The sequence below is a fragment of the Tamandua tetradactyla genome, chromosome 7, assembly GCF_023851605.1.
Source record: "Tamandua tetradactyla isolate mTamTet1 chromosome 7, mTamTet1.pri, whole genome shotgun sequence".
Classification (NCBI taxonomy): Eukaryota; Metazoa; Chordata; class Mammalia; order Pilosa; family Myrmecophagidae; genus Tamandua; species Tamandua tetradactyla.
Genome location: NC_135333.1, coordinates 58,264,960 through 58,278,173, shown reverse-complemented (window position 1 = coordinate 58,278,173; position 13,214 = coordinate 58,264,960). Strand labels below are relative to the sequence as shown.

At 33.9% G+C, this 13,214-nt stretch overlaps 1 protein-coding gene across 1 annotated transcript in view; it reads right to left on the bottom strand.

Moving 5' to 3' along the window:
* GDI2 (GDP dissociation inhibitor 2) overlaps nt 1-13,214 on the bottom strand; it is a 61,406-nt gene that overhangs the window by 15,929 nt on the left and 32,263 nt on the right. Inside the window, exons 4-6 of the mRNA XM_077169520.1 lie at nt 11,935-12,069; nt 9,570-9,768; nt 9,177-9,308 (exon numbers count right to left, since the gene is read on the bottom strand). Coding sequence (XP_077025635.1) covers nt 9,177-9,308; nt 9,570-9,768; nt 11,935-12,069 — 466 coding nt within the window. The remainder of the gene's footprint in view (nt 1-9,176; nt 9,309-9,569; nt 9,769-11,934; nt 12,070-13,214) is intronic.

Here is a 13,214-nt window from a genome sequence, read left to right as displayed (position 1 = left end):
AAGACCTAAATAAACGGAAGGGCATACCGTGTTCATGGACTGGAAGTCTAAATATAGTTAAGATGTCAATTCTACCTAAACTGATTTACAGATTCAATGCAATACCAATTAAAATCCCAAACACTTACTTTTCAGAAATAGAAAAACCAATAACCAAATTTATCTGGAAGGGCAGGGTGGTATACCCTAAAATAGCTAAAAATGTCCTCAGAAGAAAAATGAAGTTGGAGGTCTCACATTACCTGACTTGAAGGTGTATTACGAAGCTATAGTGATCAAAACAGCATGGTGACTGGCACAAAGACAGATATACTGACCAATGGAACCGAATAGAATGTTCAGATACAGACCCTCTCATCTATGGACAATTGATCTTTGATAAGGCAGTCAAGCCAACTCACCTGGGGCAGAACACCTCTTCAATAAATGGTGCTTGGAGAACTGGATATCCACATGCAAAAGAATCAAAGAGGATCCAATTCTCACACCCTATGCAAAAATTAACTCAAAATGGATCAAAGACCTACATTAGATCTAAAACCATTAAACTTTTAGAAGAAAATGTAGGGAAATATCTTATAAATCTTATACTAGGAGGTGGTTTCCTAGGTCGTACATGCAAGGCACGAGCATTGAAGAAAGAAATAGATAAATAGGAACTCCTCAAAATTAAACACTTTGTGCATCAAAGAGCTGTGTCAAGAAAATAAAAAGACAGCTTACACAATAGGGAGACAATATTTGGAAACGATATATCAGATAAAGGTCTAGTATCCAGAATATAAAGACAAAAAGACAAACAACCCAATTATAAAATGGGCAAAAGACATGATCAGGTACCTTCTCAGAAGAGGAAATACAAATGGCCAAAAGGCACATAAAAAGCTCAACATACCTGGCTATTAGGGAAATGCAAATCAAAACCACAATGAAACATCATCTCACACCCACCAGAATGCCCATTATCAATAAAACAGAAAACGACAGGTGCTGGGAAGGATGTGGAGAAAGATACACACTTATCCACTGTTGGTGGGAATGTCAAATTGTACAACCGCTGTGGAAGGCAGTTTGGGAGTTCCTCAGGAAGGTAGGTATAGAATTGCCATATGATCCGTCTATACCATTGCTAGGTATCTACTCAGAGGACATGAGGGCAAAGGACACAAATGGACATTTGTACACCAATGTTTATAGCAGCATTATTTACAATTGCCAAGAAATGGAAACAACCCAAACGTCCATCAACACACACGTGGCTAAACAAGCTGTAGTATATACATACGATGGAATATTACACAGTTGTAAGATAGAATGAAGACATGAAGCATGTAAAAACATGCAAGGACACTGAGGACATTATGCTGAGTGAGAGCCAGAAACAAAAGGACAAATACTGTATAGTACTGACAATGAACTAACATTAATGAATGAACTTGGAGAATCTCAGTTAAGAACAGAGACCATGAGGAGATAGATAGGGTAGATTTTGGTAACTGGAGCTGAAGGGATACAGATTGTGAATCAGAACTGATTGTAAAAATTCAGAAATGTATAGCAAAATCCTACCTAATTGTATTACAATAATGTTAGTACACTGAATGAAGCTGAATCTGAGAATGACAGGAGGAGGAGGGCTGGGTGTACAAATGAAACCAGAAGGAAAAATAGATGATAAAATCTGAGAAGGTATAATCTAGGAATGCCTAGGGTATACAATGAGAGTGACTAAATGCACAAATTAAAAAATGTTTTTGCATGAGGAAGAACAAAGGAATATCAATATTGAAGGGTGTTAAAAATAGAGAGTAATTCATATTTTAAAACTTTATATGTGAGACTAAAGAAAATATATTTGGCATGAAATTTGTATTTTGACTAGTTCATTTCTTAATAAAATTTAAATGGACAAATTAATTGAACATCATTCCTTGAATTGGGCATGAGATTTTGTAGGTTTGTCCAGAGTGATGCCCCAATAAATTGCAGAGTGATTTGAACAGTGAATAAAAAATGTCTTTGCAAAGTTCTCTTGGAGGAATGGTGAGAAAGGGCGAAAATTCAACTTTCCCATGTAGAGAACTCCTGACATTCTCGTAAGCAGAGGGGACAACTAAACCAACAGGCCGAACCCTCAACTTTTGGGTTTGCTCATATGAAACTTATCCCTGCAAAGGATAGGTTAAGCCTACTTAAAATTAGGCCTAAGAGTCACTCCCAGAGAACCCCTTTGTTGCTCAGATGTAGCCTCTCTCTCAGCCAACATGGCAAGCAAACTCACTGCCCTCCCCCTCTCTACATGGGACATGACTCCCAGGGGTGTAAACCTCTCTGGCAATGTGGGACAGAAATCCTAGAACGAGCTGGGACTCAGTATCAAGGAATTGAGAAAACCTTCTCAACCAAAAGGGGGAAGAGTGAAACGAGACAAAATAAAGTGTCAGTGGCTGACAGATTTCAAATAGATTCGAGAGGTTATCCTGGAGGTTATTCTTATGCATTTTATAGATATCCCTGTTTAGTTTAAAGTGTATTAGAAAGGCTAGAGGGAAGTGCCTGAAACTGTAGAGCTGTGTTCCAGTAGCCATGTTTCTTGAAGATGAATATATAATGATATAGCTTTTGTAATGGGACTATGTGATCAAAAATATGGACTAAAAATAAATAAATAGGGGGAACAAATGTTAAATTGAGTAGATTGAAATACTAGTGAACAATGAAAGCGAATGGTAAGGGATATAGAACAAAAAAATAGGGGAAACAAAGGTTAAAATATACTGAGTAGATGGAAATATTAGTGGTCAATGAGAGGGAGGGGTAAGTATGGTATAAGTGAGTTCTTTCTTTTTCCTTTATATTTCTTTTTCTGGAGTGATGCAAATATTCTAAACATGATCATGGTGATGAATATACTACGTGATGACACTGTAAGCCACTGATTGTACACTACACATGGAATGTTTGTTTGTTGAGAGTGTTCATGTTCGTATGTTATTTTATTTTGATAATACAAAATAAATTAAATTAAAAAAAAAGAAGGAATACATTTTAGAGAACATTTCACCTCTAAATACATACCATTTATATCAACAAAAGAACAGACTACACAAATATGGCAAAAATTTAATTCTGAATCTATGTGGGAGGTATACAGACCTCTATTATATAAGTTATATCTACTTCTGATTGAGAATTTTACCTAATAAAAAAATAAAAGCTAAAAAAAACAATCTGTGTATTTCACCATATTAACAGCATAAAGAAGAGCACATGATTAACTCAGTGTCACAACGTATTCAGAATGAAAACGCTGAGCAAACTTATGAATAGAAGGGAACTTAATCTGATGAAAAGCATCTACAAAAAAATACATTCCACCTAAGAATAGAAACAAGGAAAAGATGTTTATTCTCACTACTTGTATTCACCATTATTCAAGTCCTAGCCAGTGTAATAAAGGCAAGGTAAAAAATAAAAAAATAATAAAACACACAAAGACTATAAGGGATAAAGTTAATATCTTTATTCACAGATGACTGTATATAGGAAAATTATCAGGAATCTTTAGAAATAGTAGAACAGTATACTAAGTGCAAGGTTTCTAGGATACAAGAAAATACAAAAATCTATTGTATTTCTATATACTAGCAGTAAACAATTTTAAAATAAAATATTCGTACAAAATCCCTGTAATGAAAACCAAAAAACAATACTAAGAAAAAGAACTAGAAGACTCATTAAGATAATTCTCCCTAAAGTGATCCATAGAATTAACTCAAAACAATTAAAATTCCAGCAAGCTGTTTAACTAAATATTGATGATCTGTTTCTAAAATGTATGTGGAAATTTAAAACACATAGAGTGCCTAAGAGAATTCTGAAAAAGAACCAAGCTAGAGGACTGATTGTAAGACTTACTATAAAACTAGAATAAGCAGGACAGTGTAGTAACAGTGTAGGAAAGATAAATAGATAACAAAGCACAGCCACAAAATGGGCACATATTTATGGTCAACGTTTTTTCTACAAAAGGATCAAGACAAATCATTGAAGTCTTCTCAACATATGGTGCACCGACATTGAATATCAGTATTGAAAAAATGAAACTCAGGATCTACCTCCCCAGACACTCCAAAATTATTTCAAGATAAATCACAGATTTGAAACACAAAATTAAAACTATAACACTTGTAGGAAAAAGTACAGAAGAGTATCTGTGTGCCCTTGGAGTAGACATATTACTTAGGTAGAACCTAGAAAGCAATAAATGCTAAAAAAAATTTTTTCATATATTGGACTTCATCAGAATTTAAAATTTCTACTTTTTGAAAGACAATCCACATCAGAAATAAACTTTGCAGCTAAGACCAACTGATGTTTGACAAGGGAGCCAAGTCTATTCAATGGGGAAAAATAGTCTCTTAAATGGTGCTGGGAAAACTGGATATCCACATATAAACGAATAAAAGGGACCCCGTAACTCACACTCTATATAAAAAATTAACTCAAAAATGGATAAAAGCCCTAAATATAAGATCTAAAACTATAAAACTCCTATTAGAAAACATAGGGTAACTTCTTCAGGACCTTGTATTTCACAATGAATTCTTTAGACTTTACATCAAAACCATGAGGAACAAAGAAAAACAAATTAAACTTCATCAAAATTAGAAACTTCTGTACCTCAAAGGACATTTATCAAGAAAGCGAAGACAACGTACAGAATGGGAGAAAATATATAGAAGCAATACATTTGATAAGGGTATAAATGCAGAACATATAAGGAACTCCTACAATTTAACAAAAAGATGACCCAGGGTAGGCAACGGTGGCTCAGCCGGCAGGGTTCTCACCTGCCATGGCGGAGACCCGGGTTCAATTCCCGTGCCTGCCGATGCAAAAAAAAAAAAAAAAAGATGACCCAATGAATAAATGCGCAAACAACTTGTATTACATTGCAAATGTAATTAACACCTCTGAACTGTATACTTAAAATGATTAATATGGGAAAGTTGTGCTGTGTATATATTACCACAATAAAATTTTTAAAGAAAAAAGCCACAGACTGGAAGAAAACATGTGCAAACACATATCTGACAAAAGACTTGCCACAAGAATATATCAAGATCTCCTACATACCACAGCTTGTTCAGCCATTCATCCGTTGATAGATATTTGGGCTGTTTACATCTCTTGGAAATAAATATTGGTGTCCAAATGTTTGTTTGTGTCCTTGCCTTCAGTTACTCTGAATATATACCTAGTAATAGGACTGCTGGATCATATGGCAATTTTATACTTAGCTTCCTGAGGAACCACCAAGCTGCCTTCCAGAACAATTATACCACTCTACATTCCCAACAGTAAATAAACGTGTCTCTTTTCTCCACATCCTCTTCAACACTTACATTTTCTGTTTTTTTTTTTGATAATGGCCATTTTAGTGAGTGTGAGGATATCTCACTGTGGTTTAGATGTTTATTTTCCTACTAGTCAGTGAAGTTGAGCACTTTTCATATGCCTTTTAGACATTTGTATTTTCTCTTCTGAAAAGTATCTGTTCACGACTTTTGCCCATTTTTTAATTATGTCATTTGTCTTTTGTATTGATGAGCTGTACAATCTCTTTATATATTCTGGATATTAAACCCTTCTCTGATTTGTGGTTTGAAAATATTGTGTCCCCTTATGTAGGCTGCCTTTTTATTTTCCTGACAAAGTTCTTTGATACACAAAAGTGTTTAAGCTGGAGGAGATCCCATTCTATTTCTCTGTTCATTGCTTGTGCTTTGGGTGTAAGGAAACCACCTCCTATTATAAGATATTTCCCTACATTTTCTTCTAAATGTTTTAAGGTTATACTTTAATATTTGGAACTTTGATACCCTTATGAGTTAATCTCAGTATAGGGTGTGAGATATGGGTTCTCTTTCTTCTTTTGCATATAGATATCCAATTCTTCAAAGACGATTTATTGAAGGACTGCTCTGGTCTGGTTGGGTTGACTCAACCCTCTTATCAAGATCAGTTGTCAAAAAAAAAATCAATTGTCCAAAACTGAGGGGGTCTAATTCTGAACACTCAATTCAATTCCATTGTTCAGTATATCTATCTTTAGGCCAGTACCATGCTGTTTTGACCACCATAGCTTTGTAATACGCTTTAAAGTCAGGTAATGTAAGACTTTCCACTAATTCTTCTTTCTCATATATTTTTATCTATTCGGGGCACCCTGATCTTCCAAATAAATTTGGTTATTGGTTTTTCTATTTCTGCTAAGTAAGGTAATGGGATTTTAATAGGTATTGCATTGAATCTATAAATCAATTTTAGTAGAACTGACATCTTAACTATATTTAGTCTTCCCATCCATGAGCATGGTACACTCTTCCATTTATTTAGGTCTTCCATGAAATATTTTAGCAATTTCTTGAGTTTTCTGTGTATAGGTCTTTTGTGTCCTCATGAATATTTACTCCTAAATACTTGATTTCTTTGGTTGCTACTGCTATTAAGATTTTTTTCTTGATTTCCTCCTCAGATTGCTCATTACAAGTGTGTAGAAACACTACTGATTTTTGGGTGTCGGTCTTGTACCCTGCCATTTTGCTGTACTCATTTATTAGCTCTAGTAGTTTTGCTGTAGACTTTTCAACATGTAGTATCATGTCATATGGAAAAAGTGAAGAGTTTTACTTCTTCCTTTCTATTTTGGACGTCTTTTATTTCTTTTTCTTGTCTAATTGCTTTGTCTAGAACTTCCAGCACAATGTTGAATAACAATGGTGATAGTGGGCATCCTTGTCTTGTTCCTGAGCTTAGATGGAAAGCTGGTAGTCTTTCCCCACTGAGAGGCAGGACTCCAAGGGGTATAAACCACCCCGGCAAAGTGGGACAGGACTCCTGGGGATAAGCCAGGACCAGGGACTGAGAAAGTCTTCTTGACCAAAATGGGGGAGAGAGAAATGAGACAAAATAAAGTTCAGTGGCTGAGAGATTTAAGTTGACAGGTTATCCTGGAGATGATTCTTATGTATTATATAGATATCCCATTTTTAGTTTATGGTGTATTTGAGTGGCTAGAGGGAAGTACTGAAACTGCCGAACTGTATTCCAGTAGCCTTGATTCTTGAAGATCACTATATTAACTATACAGCTTTTACAGTGTGACCATGTGACTGTGAAAACCTGTGGCTGACATTGCTTTTATCCAGTGTATGGACAGGTAAATAAGTAAATAAATAAATAAATAATAAGGGCGGTGGATAAGGAGTTAAACAATGTGAGTAGACTGCAATACTAGTGGTCAATGAGAGGGTGGGGTAAGGGGTGTGGGATTTATGGGGTTTTTTCTTTTTTCTTTTTGTTTCTCTTTCTGGAGTGATGCAAATGTTCTAAAAATGATCCTGGTGATGAATACATAACTATGTGATGATATTGTGAGCCACTGATTGTATACTTTGGATGGATTATATGGTGTGTGAAGATTTCCCAATGCAACATTTTTTAAAAGAAGATATCCTAGAAATCAAAAACAAAAATAAAAGTTTTTTAAATATGGAAAAGATGTGAACAGTCATACTACATACTTACTGATAAACAAATGGTCAATAAGCACACAAAAAGGTGACTAACATTAGTCCTTAAGAAATGCAAATTAAAACCATAAGATAGCATTTCAAAACCACATAAGTGGATAAAATTTTTTTAAAAACCAGCACTAAATATTGAAAAGGATGCTGTGCAACTGGCACTCTTCTATCCCGCTGAATTATATGTAAAACTGCACCATCACCTAGAAAACTGTTAGGCAACTTCTTATGAAATTAAATATAAACATGCCCTATCAACCAGTGATTCAGTCCCAGATATTTATCCAAAAGAAGTGACAATTTATATCCACTGAAAGACTGGTACACAAAATTCTACAGTAACTCCAAAGAAGATATGCAGTTGAAAAATATGCATAGGAAAAGATGCTCAACATCATTAGTCAACTAGGGAAATTCAAATCAAACCACAATGAGATATCATTTTACATCCACTTAGATGGCTATAATTTTAAAAACTTGGAAAATAACAGGGGTTGGTAAGTAAACTATAATACTTATACACTGTTAATGGGAAAGTAAAATAGCACAGCTACTGCGGAAAACAATTTGGCAGTTCCTCATAAACTTACACACAGAATTGCCTTACAACTTAACAATTATAGATATAGACCCAAGAGAACTGAAAACATGTTCAAATAAAACCTGATACATAAGTATTTGTGGCAGCATTAATCCTAACAGCCCCAAAGAAGAAATAACCCAAAAGTCTATTACTAATGAATGGATAAACAAAATGGATGTACCCATACAATGGAGATTCCATAAAAAGGAATGACGTTCTAATACATACTACAACACAGATGAACTGTGAAACCATGTTAAGTGAAAGAAGCCAGAAGCAAAAGGCCACATATTACATGATTCCACTTATATGAAACGTTCAGGAAAGGCTAACCCATAAAGACAAAAAGTACATTATTGTTTGCCAGAGAGGATACAGCGTTGCTTTTCAGGGCAATGAAAATGTTCTGGAATTAGATAACGGAGATACTTTTGCAACCTTGTGAAAATACTAAAAAAATTACTGAAGTATACCCTTTCATATGGTGAATTTTACACAGTGGGAATTATATCTCAATTTAAAATAAAATTATTCTGGCTGCATACAGGGATAAAAAAATTTTATAGTATTTTTATCAATAATAGCCCAAAACTGAAATAGCCAAAACTACCCCTTTCACATGAATGTAAAAACCAAGCAAAAGTCATCTACAATGCTAGAACCCACAAATACAGTTGCTTTTAGAGGTTGGGTATTGATGATGAGGTAGTACAAGATAATCTTCTGGAGTGACAAAACTTTCTAGATTGGGATTTTAGTTACCATATTTTTTCTATTCAAGATCTGTGCATTTCACAACATTTAAAGTTTACATCAACAAATTTTTTTAAATAAAAAGCATCCTGTAAACCTATAACTTCTCAAATAAATAAATAAAAGGCATCTCATTACTCAAAGCCATATCTCATCTCATTATCCACAACCAAATCTCATATACCAAAGTCAAAAATGAGGTTCAGGTTCATGAGATTTTCCCTAATAAGTTAAATATGGGCTTTTACCTTGCAAATCCTTGTGGAAGTTCTCCAAGGCCATACAGTGGATAAAGGTATGGGCTTTTGCCATATCTTGCCAAAGACTCACTATAAAGTTTAATCCTATTAATGGTTTCACAACATGGTTGATCTAAATAGCTGGAGGAAAATGAATATTAGAAAAAGGTTTTAGTTTTAATTATTGGTTTTCACAATTTTAAAATTCTTTTTCTCTAAATTAATTTCAATTCACTACCCTCATATCTCATTTAAAAGGTTCTAACACTTATTTGCAATCAGAACCTCTTCTTTCACAGTATAACATGACCATGCGTTTGTTTATTATAACTTTCTCTTTGAAGAATTGGGAAATTCAGTGACAGTTCCAGAAAAAGTACAAATCCAAAACAAAAAACTTACTCATCAGTTCTGTAAAGTGCAAGGGCATGACCAGTAAAGTCTATAACATCTTGGCCCAAGTCAAACTTCTTATACACATCTCGCATAGCAGTCTTCTTAGGGTCAATACCTTCAAAAGTTCTAGGATCTTTCTCATCAAAGTTGGCAATGTACACTAGGAATTTTCTGAAGCGACGTTTTTCAAATAGCCCCATTAAACCTGAAAAAGGAATTTTTAAAAAGCATACACTCACAGCAGGACACTGAGTAAAACAGACTATATGAGAGGAAAGTTTAAACAGGTCTTGTTACTAAGGGAAGCTTTTCTAATGTAATGTGCAATATAAGATATGGGACTTGACAACATAGCTTTCAGTTTCACCACAATTTTTAAAAATACACTAACATAATTACAATAGATCAATGATAAAATCTTCAATTTAAAAATACAAATAACTATAAACAGTACTTACTTAAATATGTCTAATTCCATGAAATTCAAGGTAAATAACAACACTGAAGGAAGATCATCCATGAAGGTACCCATCTGTATACTCTTCCCTTGACAACTCTGATCTATGCTTAGCCAATTGCCTAAAATTCTGGAATGATCTTCCTTTTCCTTTACAGCATATTAAAATACACTCTGGCATTCAATGGAAAAGAAGCTTAAATATCAAGAACAAACTGACATCAAGGAAATTTAAATGTTGATTATGCTATTAATCATAATCACTGACTTTAATGAATCTTAGATAATCAGATTACTCCATTTTACACTAAAATGCAGATGAGGAGACAGCTTTAAATTACCACATTTTAAACCTATAGGTCTTCCCACTGGTCAGTATTCTTATTAGTAGCATATAGCTAGTCAATGGAAAAGAAAATCCTATTTTTACCTCCCTTTTTCCCCTTTCCTAACCTAAGCACCTACTTTTAAAACTATAGCTTTAAAAAACAAAACTCTCAAATGTTTCTTTTCTATCAACAGTTTAACATCAGGTTCCAGATGGTCAGTGGCTAGGTGTTGTAGCAGTCAGACCTACTTCACAGCTTACAAAGTCCTAAGACTCATTCCGTTCTCTGACAGCAAAGGTGATATGTGAGTGGCAAAGGTGCTAATGATCCAAGCAAAGAGCAATATGGTTTGGAGCAAATAAGCTAAGTACATCATCTAAATGGAAGATTTTGTTGGGCATGGTTCAAAGGTATTCACAAAACATTCTCCAGATACTTCTGAACATAATCTGTGGTCACCATTACTCTAAAGGGCAAATGTGTTTCTCATTAATTTAACAAAAATAATATTTGTTCCACAAACAAACATTTACTAGAATCCTGATGTTTTAGTAGGTATGAACTGCCATGAGAACAGTGTACAGGGTTCCTAAAAAAGCACGTAAATTTAAGCTACATTCATAGAAATATATTTCTATGTCCCACTGACACAGAGTAAGCAGAAAACATTTAGGGTATCATGTCTAATCTGGCTACCACATTATGAATAGAGTCTTGGAAAATGAGAGATTTTCCAAACAGTGGCCAAGAGAACCAAACAGCATATTATATGAAAAACAGCTGGGAAACTAGAAATGTTTAGGTGTGTTACAGTTGTTGAAATATCTATAAAGTTGTCTACACTCAATACATTAAAGTGGTTAAAAGTGCAGCATTCTAGAGCCAATAATGGTAAGCATGCTTGTGCTAAGTTGGTCATATACATGTATTATATACTTTATTTTATACAGTCCTTCACCCAAGAGGGGTGCTCTTATTATCTCCATTTTATGGATAGGAAAACTGAGGCTCAGATGTTAGCTACTATTAAATGCAGGAGGTATTTCAAGCTATTTACATAAGAGCTATAAAAGTAACATTTAAAAATTGATAAAACACAGACTTTATTTAAAAGGATGCTATTCAAACTCTGGAACTCCTATTTCTATTAAAATACATTATTTCAATTGAAATTACATAGTCATTCAAAAGATTTTAAAGAGCTTCTAATCCATGATCATATCACTATCTACCTCCAAATTAATTAGGAACCATTTCTTTCTTTCTCAAGTGTCAGTCCTAACATAGCCATAAATCTTAGTAGTATTCTGTATTTTCTGGATTGCATCTTCTAACATTTTATGGATCCACTAGCAACAAGTTACATGATCTATAGATAGTAATTTAAACTCTTAAGCGTCAATAGGGTAGGACTTTTGAACTTTTTGTTCACTAATGTATCCCATTAGTGGCTGGCACATAAAAGTCAATAAATATCTGCTGACTGAATGGATAGATGGATGGATAAATGGTGATCTAGGGGCATTTAATTTGACCTCTAAGATTTCTTTCCATCATTATGAGGAAACAAAGTAAAATTACTTACTAGATGCCAGGGCTTCTGCTTCTGTGGAAGGAACCTTATAGATTTTTCCTCCTTTATAGACAAAACTCCCTTCAGTCACTTTGAAATCCAGGTAGCGAGTGACCTCTGTGTAAAGCAGCATCTTAACCAGCTGACCTACAAGAGCCACATAATTCAAATTATAGCTTACTACCTTTAAAAATAAGTAGAAATAAAAGTACATTTAAAAATACTAATAGCTTCCTAATTTTTTTTTAACATTTTCAATACTACAACAAAAAAATTTCTCCCAATTGGACAACCAGAATGCATACCTATTGTTTAGGCATATTATGCTCTTGTATTTTTTTATATTAAAACATCAAGGCTAATAACTACATCAACTGGGCATTGGTAAGGTTACAAAATATTTAGTACCAAACTATAAGCTAGATAAATTCTGGTTTCCCAAAAGAAGAAAATTTGTTTAAGGAACCCAACAAAATTATTTAAAGCTTGTTTGAAAGGATGAACATACTAGGACAGGCAAAAATAATTTGTCTTTTTTTAATGACCAAACAAAGTAATGAGGAAAGTTTTATCCAGACAGACATTAGAATATATTGTACATTATAATAACTGATGCTGGTACAGAAATAGAAAAACAGTGGGAAAAAATGCAGAGATCAATATATATGAACTTAATACATGATAAAAGTTCAAATCAAAACAGGAAAGATAAATGGTTTTTGAGGGTTAAAATGAGCCCTTTCTTTGCATGGGCAGACACGAGAAATCGAACCCAGGTCTCCAGCATAGCAGGTGAGAATTTTGCCACGAGGCACCCATCACACTGCCCAACTGAACCATTCTGAAAGCACTATTTTGAACCTCTATTCCTCAATCAATAGGAAAATTAGATTAATTTATTTATATCAGAAAACAGGTGAATTTATTTATATGGTGAAAAAAATTAAAACTATAAAACCACTAGAAGCTAATTTAGCATTTCTGCAACCCTGAGGTGGGGAGAAAATTTCTAAGCATAATGACCTGAAATTTAAAAAATAATAAAATAAAAAGATAAACCAATATGACTACATGAAAATTAAATGCCTCTGTATTAAAAAAAAATACAAAAGCTGTAAGGCAAATAAAAAATTGGAAAAGATATTTCTGATATGTGAAAAGGGTTAGTTGCCTTAATATAAAAAGAGCTCTTTTAAATCATTAAGAAAAAGCAGAAAACCTCAACAGAAAAACATGGAAAGCTCAGGATGGCCAAATCACTAAAGAACATAAAACTCAATAAATATCAGGAA